The sequence below is a fragment of the Netta rufina genome, assembly GCF_964035555.1.
Source record: "Netta rufina genome assembly, chromosome: 22".
Lineage (NCBI taxonomy): Eukaryota > Metazoa > Chordata > Aves > Anseriformes > Anatidae > Netta > Netta rufina.
Genome location: NC_140146.1, coordinates 2,249,419 through 2,263,037, shown reverse-complemented (window position 1 = coordinate 2,263,037; position 13,619 = coordinate 2,249,419). Strand labels below are relative to the sequence as shown.

General features: G+C 52.4%; 1 protein-coding gene across 1 annotated transcript in view; it reads right to left on the bottom strand.

Moving 5' to 3' along the window:
* IGSF21 (immunoglobin superfamily member 21) overlaps positions 1 to 13,246 on the bottom strand; it is a gene marked incomplete at its 3' end in the record, with an annotated part of 37,431 nt that extends 24,185 nt beyond the window's left edge. Inside the window, exon 1 of the mRNA XM_084300403.1 lies at positions 13,143 to 13,246. Coding sequence (XP_084156529.1) covers positions 13,143 to 13,206 — 64 coding nt within the window. The 5' untranslated portion in view covers positions 13,207 to 13,246. The remainder of the gene's footprint in view (positions 1 to 13,142) is intronic.
* Between the last annotated feature and the right edge of the window lie 373 nt (positions 13,247 to 13,619).

Below are 13,619 nucleotides of genomic sequence, written 5' to 3'. Positions count from 1 at the left end.
GGGCGTGCTTTACTGCTGCATCTTCACACTCCTGGTTTTGCCATTAAAATACAGTGTTTTAGTGCCGTGCTGAAGTGGTTTATTGCTGTTGGCGTGATGCTGAAATTGGTGGCCACGACCTGCGATGGGTTGTTAGGTATGGGATTTTGGAAGGGTTGGATGTTGCTTGTTGCTCTTGTTCCTTTATCCCCATTTACAGGGGATTTGGAGATCATGACTGCTTTTCTGAGTTTTCAGAGTCCTCAGTGACATCTTGGTCCAGGAGGGGAGGGAAATGGAGCCTGGCAGAGCCAAAATTCCCCCAAACCCATCGGTGCCAGTGATTTGGAGGAACAGCTCTGCCTGCACCTCTCAGCCTCTTGCCAGCAAGCAGCTGCCAGTGCCAAAACCAAAACCCAAAGTGTGCCTAGGTCAGCCAGGGCCCCAGATGCCCCATTTTTAAAATGGAGATCGTGCTCTTCGTTTGCATGTATGCATATATGCAAATCGGGGCTGATTGCTATTCGTGCTGTTTGAGAAACCACACACAAGCAATTTAAGGCAGATTCTTCTGAAACAAAATGAGTTTGCTTGCACGCCAACTTTATTTCCACCCCATGACCTAAAGATGCCAGATTTTGGCAAAATCAGGCTAGGTGCAACGGGTGAGAAATTCCACCTGTCTTGGCAAGGACACTCTTTCCAGGCAAACTGCACTGGTTGTAAATGCCTGTCCCTCCCCTCCTGCCCCAATTTTCCCCATCCCTAGTCAGGCAAACCCAGCTTCTGCAGGATTTCTCGCTTCCCTGTGGCTCGCCTCCCTGTCAGCTCTCTTTTCCTTAAAGCATCGTGCCCCAAAGTGCTGCCACCCCGCTGGCCTCGATTGCAGAGGGATAATTCCCTCCTGTGCACCACTTCTGCTAATAACTCCCAGAAGAGATTGGCTTTTTCCTTTTTGTAATAGCACCTCATTGCAGATCCTAATTAACCTCTAGATTTGCTAAAAAAAAGAAAAAAAAAAAAAGATCCGTTTTTATTTTACCCCATTAGTACTTTACCAGCTCTCCCACATGCTGCAGCATGCAGTGAGGACCTTTCCTCCCTTGCAATGCAGTACTTTGCACTTATTTCCATGGCATTTTCACATTGTATTTCCAGTCGAGCCTTTTGTGAGAGAGCAGGATGGCACCTTGCCCAACCGGTGATGGAGCACCACAGACTGAGAACACCCCAAAACCACCCCAAAACCCTTCGCAATAGCGCATGGAGCCTCCCTGACGCCTGGGCATGATGCAGGCTGATGCTCGGGACCAGGACACCTGGCTGCCCTGCAGCCTTAGCTGCCTCCTCCAGGTTTGTGCATGCTAAAATCTCACAACCCCTTTGCTTTTTAGTTAGTTTTAACCTAGCAGCACCACGGCGAGGCTGGCAGATCTGATCTCCACTCACTGCACAGCAAATCTTCCCCTCCCTGACCCCTGGCGCAGATGCAGGGTTTAATCCAGAATTGAGTGGTAAGAGAAGGAGAATGCAGATCATAATCCCAGCCTGCTCTGCAAAGAATTGGATATGCTTTTTTCCCCCCTTTTCCTATGCTTTTCATCTCATTGGTCGCCCCCTTCTCGCACCTCTGGTCTCTCCCTGGTTTTGCATCAGGGAGATGCAATTCCTGGGTGCGGTTGCTGTCCCTGAGCATCCCCCAGGGCTGGACCAGGCTCAGGGTCTTGTCTCCATTCAGCACCAAAAAACCACTGAGCCAAAACCTCCCGGTAGACTCAACTCATTGGGAAACACCACCAGCACAACAGGAAAAAAATAAAATTATTTGTATCCAACCCAGTTTGTTAAAGCTCCAAACAAAGCATGATGTGTTAAAGATGCTGAAACCTAGGGAAAATGTTCCCAAGTCTCCAGTAGAGCCCAATCCTCTTTTTTTTTTTTTGTGTGTGTGAAGTGGGGAGAGTCTGCTGGAGCAGCAGGTCACTTTGCTGCTTTGCCCTGCATCAGGGTGAGGATTATGACACCAGGAGCTAATTATTTGAAACCATAGCTCACTTTGTTAATCTAGGCTCAAGCATAATCCCAGCCCGAGCTAATTAGCAGAGCTGGAAGCAGTTCAAAGCCTGCCTTTTGAAGCAAGTCCCACCTGTGCCTCAGTTTCCCCACTTGACGGAGGGAGGGCAAGATCCACTGCTTTACAAAACCATCTGAGATCAAGAAAAGAAAAGAGAAAAAAAAAAAAAAAAGAGAGAGAAAAATGTGAGTACCAAAAGGGAATTACTAGAAACAAGCTCTATTTCTCAGAATAGTGCAATTTTGAAATTTGACATCTGAAACACCAAAATCTTCCCTAAACCTTCTCCTTGTCCAACTTCAGTGGGAAAAATAGAGGTTTGGGACGGGCAGAAGGGGGAAAAATATATTTTCCTGAAGAGCAGGGATGAGGATTTAGGTCTGGATGCTGCTGTCAGGTTTCCCACCACATTATGAGTCCCAACAAGGGTTTTTGCTGTGCCAGCACCAAGCCGGCCGAGGAGAAGGAGGTAACTGGGAGCAAGATGATGAATTTTCTTCTTTCTTTCTCTATTTGCAGGCAATCCAATTATCCCGGACTTGTGATTGGTGACAAATGAGGGAGCTGTCCACTCCCTGCTCCCTGCTGCCTGCCGTCTGTAAGCTCTGCCCACGCCATCAATTCCTGCACGCTCTAACTGGGAAGGGTTGTTTTTATTATTATTATTATCAAATAATAAAAAAATACAACTTTTTTTTTTCCCGTCTTCTGAACTTATGCACCAAGGGCATAACCTCAGGCATAGAAAAGGGGAAAATAAAGCCTGGTGCTGGGCAGTAGTGCAAAGTGCTTCCAAACCCCCAAAGCCTGGACCCCCAAAGGCTGGATGAGGGGTGGCAGGATGGGACGGATGCCTGTAGGTCCTGCGTTATCCTAGGCGTGATCCCCAGGGATCTCCAGTGTTGGTACCCTCACAGGTCCTGGCACAGTCCCAGTGCAGGGTCCATCCTCCATCCCTCACCCAGCCCCATACACACAGCCAAGCTCCCCCTGCCCTCTGCCACCTTCCCACTAAGAGGTTGGCCCCAATTTCCCGGAGGGGGATGGCAGCCAGACCCCAAACCAGCAGGAAGAGCAGCAATGGTCCTGTTCTTCCAACAGCTCTGAACTGAGGCTCCTTCTCCCCCAAGCTGGGCTGCTTTTTCCCTGCAAAAAAACACTGAATCACCCCAGGGGACAGCCCCAGCATCACCCTCATCTCTTGCTGGGGGCTTTTTGTCCTTTTCCTTGGCATCCTCCCATCCCCTCAGCCCCTATCTGATGCCTGTTCTTCTCCATCTCCGACACCCCTCTCGGCACTCTCTGCACAAAGCTGGATTGCTAATTTGAAGCCACCCTCTTCTCCCCGATTTGCGCTCCGTGATTAATAATCCCTTTGCTCTCCCAGTAATGCCGCGCCGCTAATAAGATTAAAACATATCTCCCTCTTACAGTACCGATTCATAACGCTGATTTACCGGCACTTCGCCGCCGCTACGGAAAGGATGCACATGGCTGTTACCTTAATCCCTATCCATCTCCGCTCCGTTGAGAAATAACTGCTAATTAATACCTTTCTGTCTCCTGACTGCTTCCAGATATGCTTGACCATCATTATTTGGCTGGCTTTTCACTGCCGATCTACAGGACTGATAAGGCAAACTCCCAGCCCTGCTTGCTAGGGATACTTCAGCTCTGCAAGGCGAGTGTTCGCGTTTTTGGGGTCTTTCCCCCAAAATCTGCAACAGACCATCAGTCCTCCCAGCGTGGGATTGGTTGCCCTGAGATGGAGGAAAGGTGTTGTATGTGGAGAGGCTTTTCCAAGCACCTTTTCCATGGGGTATCCTGAGGGCTCACAGGGCCGTGCCGGTCCCCAGCTATACCTCAAACACCTCCACACCTCCCTGCAACCTGCATTTGTCTCCACTTTTCCCACCTCCATCCCTTAATTCTGCATCACAACTCCACATCCCCAAGCAATTTGGAAATGGGGCCTCCACAGATAACCCCAACTGCCCCATCTTCCCCTAGTTCAGACTTCCCTGCTCCGCCACGAGAGCAAACTGGCTACTTCGGAAACAGCAGCAAGAGCAGCGAAAGCTTGGGAGGAGGAAAAAAAACAACAGAGCCTCTGATCTGATGAATGTGGCAGGGGAGGCCGATGCTCTGCTTTTAATAAAACATAACGAAGCGTAGGATCATAAAATATTTCCTTTAATTCAGTGCTCCCACGAGGGTGGGTAATAGAGGCTCGGTAATGCGGTAGGCTTTCCTCGCAGCTCGCTGGCAGGGAGAGGACAGCAGGATTTGTTAAACAGCCCATTTGCAAGCCTGTAAAATGCTCTGCTTCCCATCCCAGTCCCATCTGGGGGCAGAAAGGCTGGGGTTGTGCATCCTGCCGTCACCCCCCCGCCTACCCAGAGCATCCCCATCCTGCTGCGCATTTTGGGGATGGAGATGGAGACACACTGCTTCGTCCAGCTGCCTTTTGGGGTGGAAAAAGGTGAAAAGACGATCAAGGAAGGATGTTCAAGTCATGCCCAGCCAGCGTGCACCCCCTGCTTCTCCCATCCTCATCCTCACGGGTGTGCTGCATATATTTATACACCAATGCATATACCCACAGCTCCCAGGCAGTGTGGCATAAGTGATTAACATCCCCGTGTTAAAAATCTCTCCGCATCTGCTTTGTCCTACACCGACCACTAAATATAACCATTCAATATGCTCTCTCCCTTCCAAGAGAGATAACATTGTTTAAATAAGCCTTTTAAATTTTAAAGAGTTGGGTTGTTTTCTCACAGCAGGAAGCTTTTAGCAGATCAGGGGGTGGGAGGCAGGGGGGGGTCTGTGCAAACAAACGGTACAAAGCAGCCGTGGTGCACTGGGAAAACCCAGAGGCATGGGCAGCCCTCGCATCCTGATGTCCAGATCCTGCCCCAGCAAAACCATTCCCCATCCCAAAGTCACCCAGATGTGTTTTCCTGCTGAAAAAAAAAAAAAAAAAAAAAAAAAAAGATGTATTTCTGCGAGCAGAGGGGTTTAATTTGGAAACCAGGCTTCCTTGAGCACGGCTTCGTTCCCACGCCACCGCTATAATTACAGCGGAGTAAATTCTCTCTCCGTCAGAAGGAAACCCAGCCATCTCCAGCCAGTTTGCATACATAAGTCTTTCCAAATACTTCCTTAAACAGAAGAAAAAAGAAAAAAAAAAAAAAAAAGAAAAAAAAGCACCAATCCCAGCCATAATAATGCAGTAAGACGCAGATATAGTTTGAAAAGAGCCACCTCTGCCAGCACTTGTGGAAAATATTTCATCTCTACATGCACATAAGCAAGTTGTAAGATGACAGCAGCCTGCATGGAGCTGAAGAGCTGGAGTTTTCTCTCCACAAACGATTGCCTGTCTGGAATCCCAACCGGCAGTGGAAGTGCCTTGCTCCTGCTGGAGATGTATCTTCCGCATCCTTTTTGGAGCAGTATTTCCCCGTTCCACGGTGACTCTCCATCAGGTCCAGCTGGCATTGTTCATCCATCATGGAGCAAACCCCCCTCTCCAACACCTCCACATATGCATTTTGAGGTGTTGGCCGCAGTGGTGTTGCCCAAATCTTCCAGCCCCTCTCTGAGCCACTGCATCCTTCTGCGATGCAACGTGGGGAGAAAAGCGAGAAAAACAGCCAAATTCAGCTGCTGGCTCTTGGGATGTTCCTGCTGCTGCTAGAAGCCGAAATCACTTGGCCATTGCAATCCTCCTCCAGAAAAAAGCCGCTTCCGACAAAAGCAGGCTTTTTGTTGGTTTGTTTGTTTTCGTTTTTCAAAAGAAAACACCCACAAGAAGGCTCGCTGGGGAGCACAGATCACCCACACCCCTGCCTCACCTCAAAACTGGGGTGATCCCGGTGCTTTTGCGAAGCCAGAGCCTTTTCGCCCCTCTCCCACATTTAAGACCCATCTTGGCCCCCTGTGAGGAGCCAGTGGCTCCCAGAGCCATCGCTTGCCTCCCATGATGACCACAACCGCCAGCAGAAATCACCCCTTTCACATCATTTTCCTCCTTTCAAGCAGCACCAAGGGCAAAACACCCCCTGGGGAGCAGCCTTTCCCAGCACTCCCACCACCAAAAGCAGCGATGCTACCAGCACAGCCAGTGTTATCCAAGCAACTCCCCAAAAAAGCATCTCCACAGACGGCAGCACACCTGAGTGCCACCGCCCCGTCCCCCCATCACCCCACATCCCTCCCATCACTTCGGTCCTACAGGGAAAAGCAAAGCCCCACTGAGGGGCACCTCCAGATTGCTCCTTCCCATCCCTGCACCGAAGTTGCCCAAATCACTTTGCAAAGAAACAAACGGGTACAAAAGTGCATGCAAAGCAGAGGAAGCCGCAGCTCCCATTTCCCCAGCCTGGGCTGATAGGATGCAGCAGCAGGATTTATCTGCAAGCCCAGGGAGGCGGAGCAGGGCTGGAATAACCGCCGCTAATCCCCTCTGCCCTCCCTTCCAAAGTATATTGTTGAAGGCATTATATAAATGGGAAATTATACAGAGGTTTGGGTAGGAGAGGAGTGAAATCCCTGCTCCGTTCTCTGGCCCTCCGGGACACTGAGTCTTTCAGCCAAGAAGGGTTTTGCAGATGGAGATTTGCTCCCGGCAGCTGAAGAGACAAAATGTGTGGTCTGCAGGCTGGGAAGGGCTCCGTTTCAGCATCCCTCCAACGGGAAATGTGTCTTTATCCTGACGTTCCCCAAACCTCTGTGGAGCCATGGGGTAAAGCCCTGTGATGCTGGCAGCCAAAAAGCCCCCCGGGCGATCTCCAGCAGGCAGGGCTTTGCTGTGGAGCCAGCCAAGCGCTGGAAAGCCTCCTTCCCTGCTCAAAACCTCCCTCTCCCGGGCTGTCAGGACCCTATTAATGATAGTTTTGCTTCTAGCTAATACAGCACTAATTACATTTCAAAGGACTGGCTCCAGCACTGGCTTCTGCTCCAAGCACCCGCCGCCCAGGTGTTCACTCATCAGCATCGCAGATGCCAAAGCAGGGATGCGATGCCACTCTCTGGGTGGCCTCGGAAAGGGCAGGAGAGGTGACGGTCACCCCAAAAGGATAAGAGCATTGGGATGGCCCTGGTGCAGCCCTTCGGGGGGATGAAACCCATTCCATCTGAGAGCGGAAACAAGTCAGACGCAAACCTTCCCGGTGCCAAATGGCTCCACACTCTTAAAAAAATAAATCAATAAATAAAAATAGTGTGAAAAAAAAATACGAATGGCTCCATTTACCCCTTCTTTAGCATTGCTGCCTTTCTTTCCGCTGACATTTGGTGCCGGTCGGTACCCAATCACCTGTTTATTATGGGCTTTGTGCCCGCTCCCAGCCACCACGTGCAGAAAATATAGGGCTGGCAGTGACAATAACTGCACAGCGGGAAGCACTGCGGCGGGTTATTGTCCTGCACTTTTCTAAGAGCCCGCCTGCCCTTGGCACTTGGGCGATGAATCCCATCCCAAAGGCAGCAGGAGCCCAGTGCTGAAAACAAGCCCGTGATTGACGGTTTATTTTAGGAAGGAGAGGGGAAAAGTGGGAAGGAGATAATGCCGGGGAGATAATGTGAGTGCCAGTCATTAGTTAAAAACAAGCCCATCAGTACGCCAAGTGCCTCGGCAGCTAGCAAACAAAAGGGCAAAGAGAGCAGTTTGGCACGGAACAAACCCGGGCGCATCAGCTGCATCCTCCCGGCTCGGCTCTTTGCAGGCTGATTTATGAGCCGGGAAGTTTGCAAGGCAGGAGCTGAGCCTCCTGCCTCTAAACACCAGGGACCTGGGGGCTCCTTCCCTTGAGCTTTCCTCTTCCCCAGTGTGTGGGCAAAGAGCCTGACTTGGAGTCACTGAAATCAAGCAAATAGGGGGAAAAAAAACAAAGCCATGAGCAAATCAGTGGTGGGTCCCAAGCGATGCTTCATCCTTCCTGTGCGTGGTTGCAGGCAGCTCCCAGCCATCGCCATCCTCACCAGGGAAGAGGTCTCAGCTCCTTCCCCACCTCCCCGGGAGGCCTGCAGGAGCCTTAGCAGAGTCCTTACCCCGGCTCCATCCCGATTCACAAGCCATTAGCGCATGGGGATTAGGTAAAACCTGCTCTTATCCCAACAGGTGGAGAGCTTTCCATCTGCAGAAGGAGCAAGGCAAGAGCCGGTCAAGCGTTCCCAGTCCAGGATTTTCTGTCAGAAAAGACCACTTCTGCAATGACAATAGGAAAAAAAAAAAAAAGAAAGAAAAAAAAAGCAGGTGGGGCGTCTGAAGCCGTAAAACGTCTCCATGGGAAGGAGAGGCTCACAAGAGCATAATGAGGGTCATGCGTGGATGCTCCATAAAAACTAACACGGCGATGCAGGAGCTCAATTGCATTTGCATGTTGCTGAAGCCTGGATGCAACCCAAGGGAAGGGAAGACCTTGCCTGGAAGTACTTGAAGGCACCATAAGTCAGAGTGCACGCAGGAGGGCTGCAATGTGTACAGCATACAGCACTGTACACACTGCATATACAATCTAGCACATTGCATGTGTATTGCTTAGCATGTTGCATACAGCATTCGGCGTGTTGCACAATGCATACAGCGTTTGGCAGGCTGCATATAGCAGCTTGCATATAGCAGGGGCTGCTTAGCTCTTGGAAGAAAAACCAGGACGTGTAACACAAGTCTGGAACACCAGAGAAGGCGGTAACATTTCTCCCAGACTCTGTGACCCACGTGAGTCCAAAGAAACCAAAATCTGGTAAAAAAAAAAAAAAAAAAAAAAGCAAACTCCAGAAAGAGAAAATCAGCCAGGCCTAAAGCCAAACCCTGAAGCACCTCTAGGTTTTTTGGAGGTGCCAGTTAACTCCACAGGCTTCCCTGTTGCAGCAAGGAAAGGGGAATTTGGGGGGTTTGCCCCAAAACTAAGCTCCACCAGCCAGGTGGAAATGGGGCTCAATGAATGAAACCCTCAGAAATGGGGTTCAATGCATGAGAGTGTAAGAGAAAAATGAAGTACAGAGTATCCCTGTACCCCAAATTGCTTGTTAGCTGGGAAAGGTACAAGGCGAGGGGAAGATCCTTGCCTGCTTTACAGCTTTTTGAAAGTGCTCTGGATTCAAGCTGGCAGCTATAAACTGCTACAAAATGCAGCTGGTGGGGAGAGAGAAGGGAATATCAAAATTGGCCTAGTTGGGAGAGGAGAAGGGCAATTAGCATGGTTAGGAGGGTTTTTGGAAGGTGCTACGTCTGCTTCCACAACACAGATTTACCCGGACGGCGAGAGGCTTTGCAATAAGCAGAATTTACAGAAATTGGTAGGAAAGGATAAAAATGAGGTGACCCTGAGCTGAATGCAAGATTTGCCAGGGAAAGGCAGGAGCAGAAAGGCTGGTGGGAACACACTACGGTTTTCCAGGTCAGTGCCATGCATTTGCAGGTGAATTAGAGCAGGTTTTGCTTCCACGTGGTGCAGGGGATGCTCCTCCTCTCCCTCACTGTGCAACCTCCCACCGTACACCTCTTGTCTTTAAGCAAGAGACTCGTGCAGGTGTCTCCCATCACCCCAGCAAACGTGGCATGCTGTGATTTTCCTTCAGAAAGGAGAAAAATGAAGCATTTCTCCAGTATCCGCTCCCCAACAAAACAACAACTGCAAAGGAATTTTTCCAAGCTGCTTTTCTTTGCAATTTGGGCTCGGAGAAGCAGCACAGGCATAGCCCCAAGGGCAGGAACCTGCAAAGCCCAGTCCCAGGCACGCAACATGAGCTGCCCCAGTAAACCTGCCCTTTTGGGGCAAAGCCCAGCAATTTCCTGAGCAGCCTCAAACAAGAGGCCACACTTGAATTTTCCCCTTTTTTCCCCATCACCAGAGGTTGAATCCGGAAGCCGAAGTAAAAAGCTAAGACGAGGGCTATATATAAATATCTCGCTGAGATCAAAACTTGACATATTTAGCCCTCCTTTCATGTTTGCAAAACACAGCTCTGATTTTACACGGCTGTAAAACAAACCCGACCGCTGCTGATGAACATTTTATGGGAACATATTTCAGGCGACAAGCTGAGCGCCAGCTAATAAGCCAGCCCGGGTTTCAGCAATGCCAAGAAGCCATCGCCCTGCCTGCAGATGGGGCTTTCTGCCTTTCCAAAACCAGGGGCCCCGAGGCTACGGCTCCATCGTCAGCCACTGTCCCACCGCTCACCTCCCGCATCCGCCCTCATTTTCTCATCTTGACGGCTCCTTAACCCACTTAGCCCTGCCCAGGCAGCTTTTCCTGGCCAAAGGGAGAGCTCGAGGTTGTTTTAAAGGAAAAAAGCTGTGCTGTGGGTGGGTGAAGCTTCCCGGAGGGATGCATAACGCTTTGGGAAGGATCCAGCTGACCTAACGCGCATCAAGCAAGCAGGCAGCTTCGTTTGGGCAAACAAAAGGGCTTTTTTTATGAAAAGGCAATGGATGGAAAAGCCCCAAAGGCTCCCACCTCGCAGATGCTGTGCCGGAGTGGAAGGGCTGCTGATGGGCCCCGGCACTCTGCTCCGCCAGAGGATGCAGCAGCACACCTCGTGTGCCCTGGGACGGGGCAGCAACGGGGCAAAGCACGGGGAGAGAATGCACGTGAGTGGCTCTGGAGCACGCACCATGCAATACAGAGAGATGGCACTACAGAAAAAAAAAAAAAAAAAAAAAAAAAAAAAAAAAGACAAGATTTGCCAGCGTCGCTTTGGAGGAACGTTGCAGATGCTGAGCACGAGGGCACGTGCGCTTGTGGGAGAGAGCAGCGGGAGCTTGCGTCCCCTTCCTGGGGGCTGCAGCCAGATCCTGCTGCATCCCTGGCAAGCGAGGGGCAGGACCTCCCTGGGCACGTCCTCCCTCGCCACGCGCGGAGGTCGGCAGCAGCTCCAGCCAAGGATGCTGTCAGCCAAGGAAAAGCCATCTGCCCACTGAATTTCGGGAGCAGCTCTCCGTCGCTTGCCGGAGCATTGTGACGGGCATGCATGGCAATAATTATTATCTTTATTATTATTATTGCTTTAAAAGCAGAGAGGAAGCACTGGGTTTTGGGACAGCATTTCTCCACCAAGGGCCTGCGAGGAGATGCTTTGAGCAGCTCAACCTCGGGATATGGGGAAACAGTGAAGTCCCAGTGGGATTTTAAGAGCCAACAACAGGTTCATGGAAGTATGAGTCTGGGTCCATGAGACACTGCCAGCTTAGGAGCCATGCTAGGATCCTCCTCTCGCATCACTTCCCAACGCACAACCCCTGCCAGGGGCTGCCTCCGCACCCATGGGAAAACAACTTTTGCCTCCTTTTTTCCCCCAAATCCATGTCACAAGCACTGGTTTACCCATATCCACTCACTCATTCTCCCAGATCGGCAGCGGAAGAGCAATTGTGAAAAAAAAAAAAGAGGCGAAACAGAGGAAAACGGCTCCGTGCAGTGGTGACGGACAGCTTGCGGACGCATTGTTCCTTGAAAATCCTCCACCTGCTCCCCAAAACGGGGATGAGCAAAGAGGGACACGGGGCACAGAGCTGCGCGACGCATCCCCACCCGCGGCTTGGGATATGGCCACGGCCACACTGGGTGCAATCCCCAAAGGATGATTTTGTGCAATCCACAAGCCACAGGGGCCCCGGCATCCCAAACCAGAGAAGAATCAGCTCCTTTGTGTCAAGCCCGCAGAGCACGGCCGCTGCTCCCCCTCCCCGCTCCCTGCAGCAGCTGACGGCGGCTTTCCGTAGAGGAAAAAGTGTGCTAGAAATTAAAAAACAAACCCAAGCAGTGCCGAATGAGCTCTGCCACCCGATTCTGTCTCCCGGAGCTTTGCAAAGCAGCCGGGGCTTTGCCGCGCTCCTCCCATGGACAGCGGCTGCCGAGACCCCACAGCGGGTGGCTTGGGTGGGCGCAGGGGGGCCGTGAACCCGGTGCCTCTGAACACCCCCAGAAATGGAAGCAAGCAGCTGCCCCGCAGCCTCCAAGCGCAGGGAGGGGAAAGTTTCCTGCCCTGTGCATTTCTGCCTCCTGGGAACCCCACTTTTGGGGAGGGGACGCGAGGAGGGGGGGTGGATTAAACCTCTGCAAAGCAGGCGTTGCAATGGGTTTCTGGGAGCCCGGCTGGATGGGGGGGGGTCTTCTCCCTGCTGGGTACCCCCTCCCTCTTGCCTGCAGGGTTTGGGGTGCCCCCACATGTCCTCTTAGCAGGTACCCTATTAATGGGTGCCCTGTTAACGGCTCCAGTGCTCGTACCAGTTAATGGGTCCAAAACCAATGCCTTGTTTGGGAGTGCCCTATTAATGGGTCCAAACTGGGTGCTCTATTTGCAAGTGCCCTATTAACGGGTCCAAATCTAATACCCTGCTACCGGCTCCAAAAACAGTGTCCTATCAGCAGGTACCCTATTACTGGATCCAAGCCAGGTACCCTACTAATGGGGCCAGTGGGGGTGCCCTATTCCTGGGTGCTCTATTTGCAAGTGACCTAGTAACGGGTCCAAACCCAGTATCCTCTTACTGGGTGCCCTTTACTAGGTCAAAATCTGGTACCCTATTAATATGTCTGAACAGGTCGCTGTATTAGTGGGTTCCCATATTATCAGGTCCAAAACAGGTGATCTATTTACAAATGTCCTATTAATGGGTCCAAACCTAATATCCCATTAACGAACCCCCTACTAAGGGGTCCAAAACCAGCATCCTATTAATGGGTACCTTAATACTCAGTCCAAACCTGGCACCCCATTGATAGATCCAAACTGGCTGCATATCAGCGGGTTCCCCTATTACCAAGTCCGCACTGGGTACCCTGTTACGGGGTCCAAACCCGGTGTCCTATTTTTGGCTGCCCTACTACTACCGGCTCCAAATCTGGTACCCTATTACCGGCTGCCCTATTACCGGGTCCGACCCGGGTGCCTGTCCCCCCTACCCCCCCATATCACCCCCCAACACCTCCCCCAAGCCCCCGGGGGGGGGAGATGCGGAGCCCGGAGCCACCGCACGCTTTCTGCGGAGCGGCTCCCCCCGTTATCCCGGGGCTGGGGGGGGGGGGGGTTAGAAGCAGTCCCGTTTTTTATTTTTTGGGGGGGGAGCACTCACCCAGCGCCAGGTCGAGGAGATCCCAAAGCAGCAGGCAGAGGGGCAGGGGGCTCACGGTCCGCATGGTGCCCGCGGGGGGGGGCGCCCCATGGGGGCTCACCGCTGCCCCGGCCCGGTGGTGGTGGCGGACGAAGGACCCGGGGGGGGTCCGTGGGGCATGGCGGCGGGGCCGGGGGCTGGGCTCGGTGCCCCCCCCGCTCCTCGGTCCCGCCGAGCCGAGCCGAGTGCTCGCAGCCCGAGCCCGGCTCGCTGCCGGCCCCCCCCCCCCACCCCCAGGCTGAGCCCGCCCCGGTCCGGCCCCGGGGAGGGGCTGGGGGCGGGGGGGGGGCCGTGGCTTGGATGGAGGGGGGGGGTGGGCAAAGGATGGGGAGGGCGGGGGGGCTGTGGTTAAGATGGGGGGGGGACAGGGAGGGCCGTGATTTGGATGGGGGGGCGGTGGATGGGGGGGGCTGGAGGGGCTGCGCGTTATATGGGGGT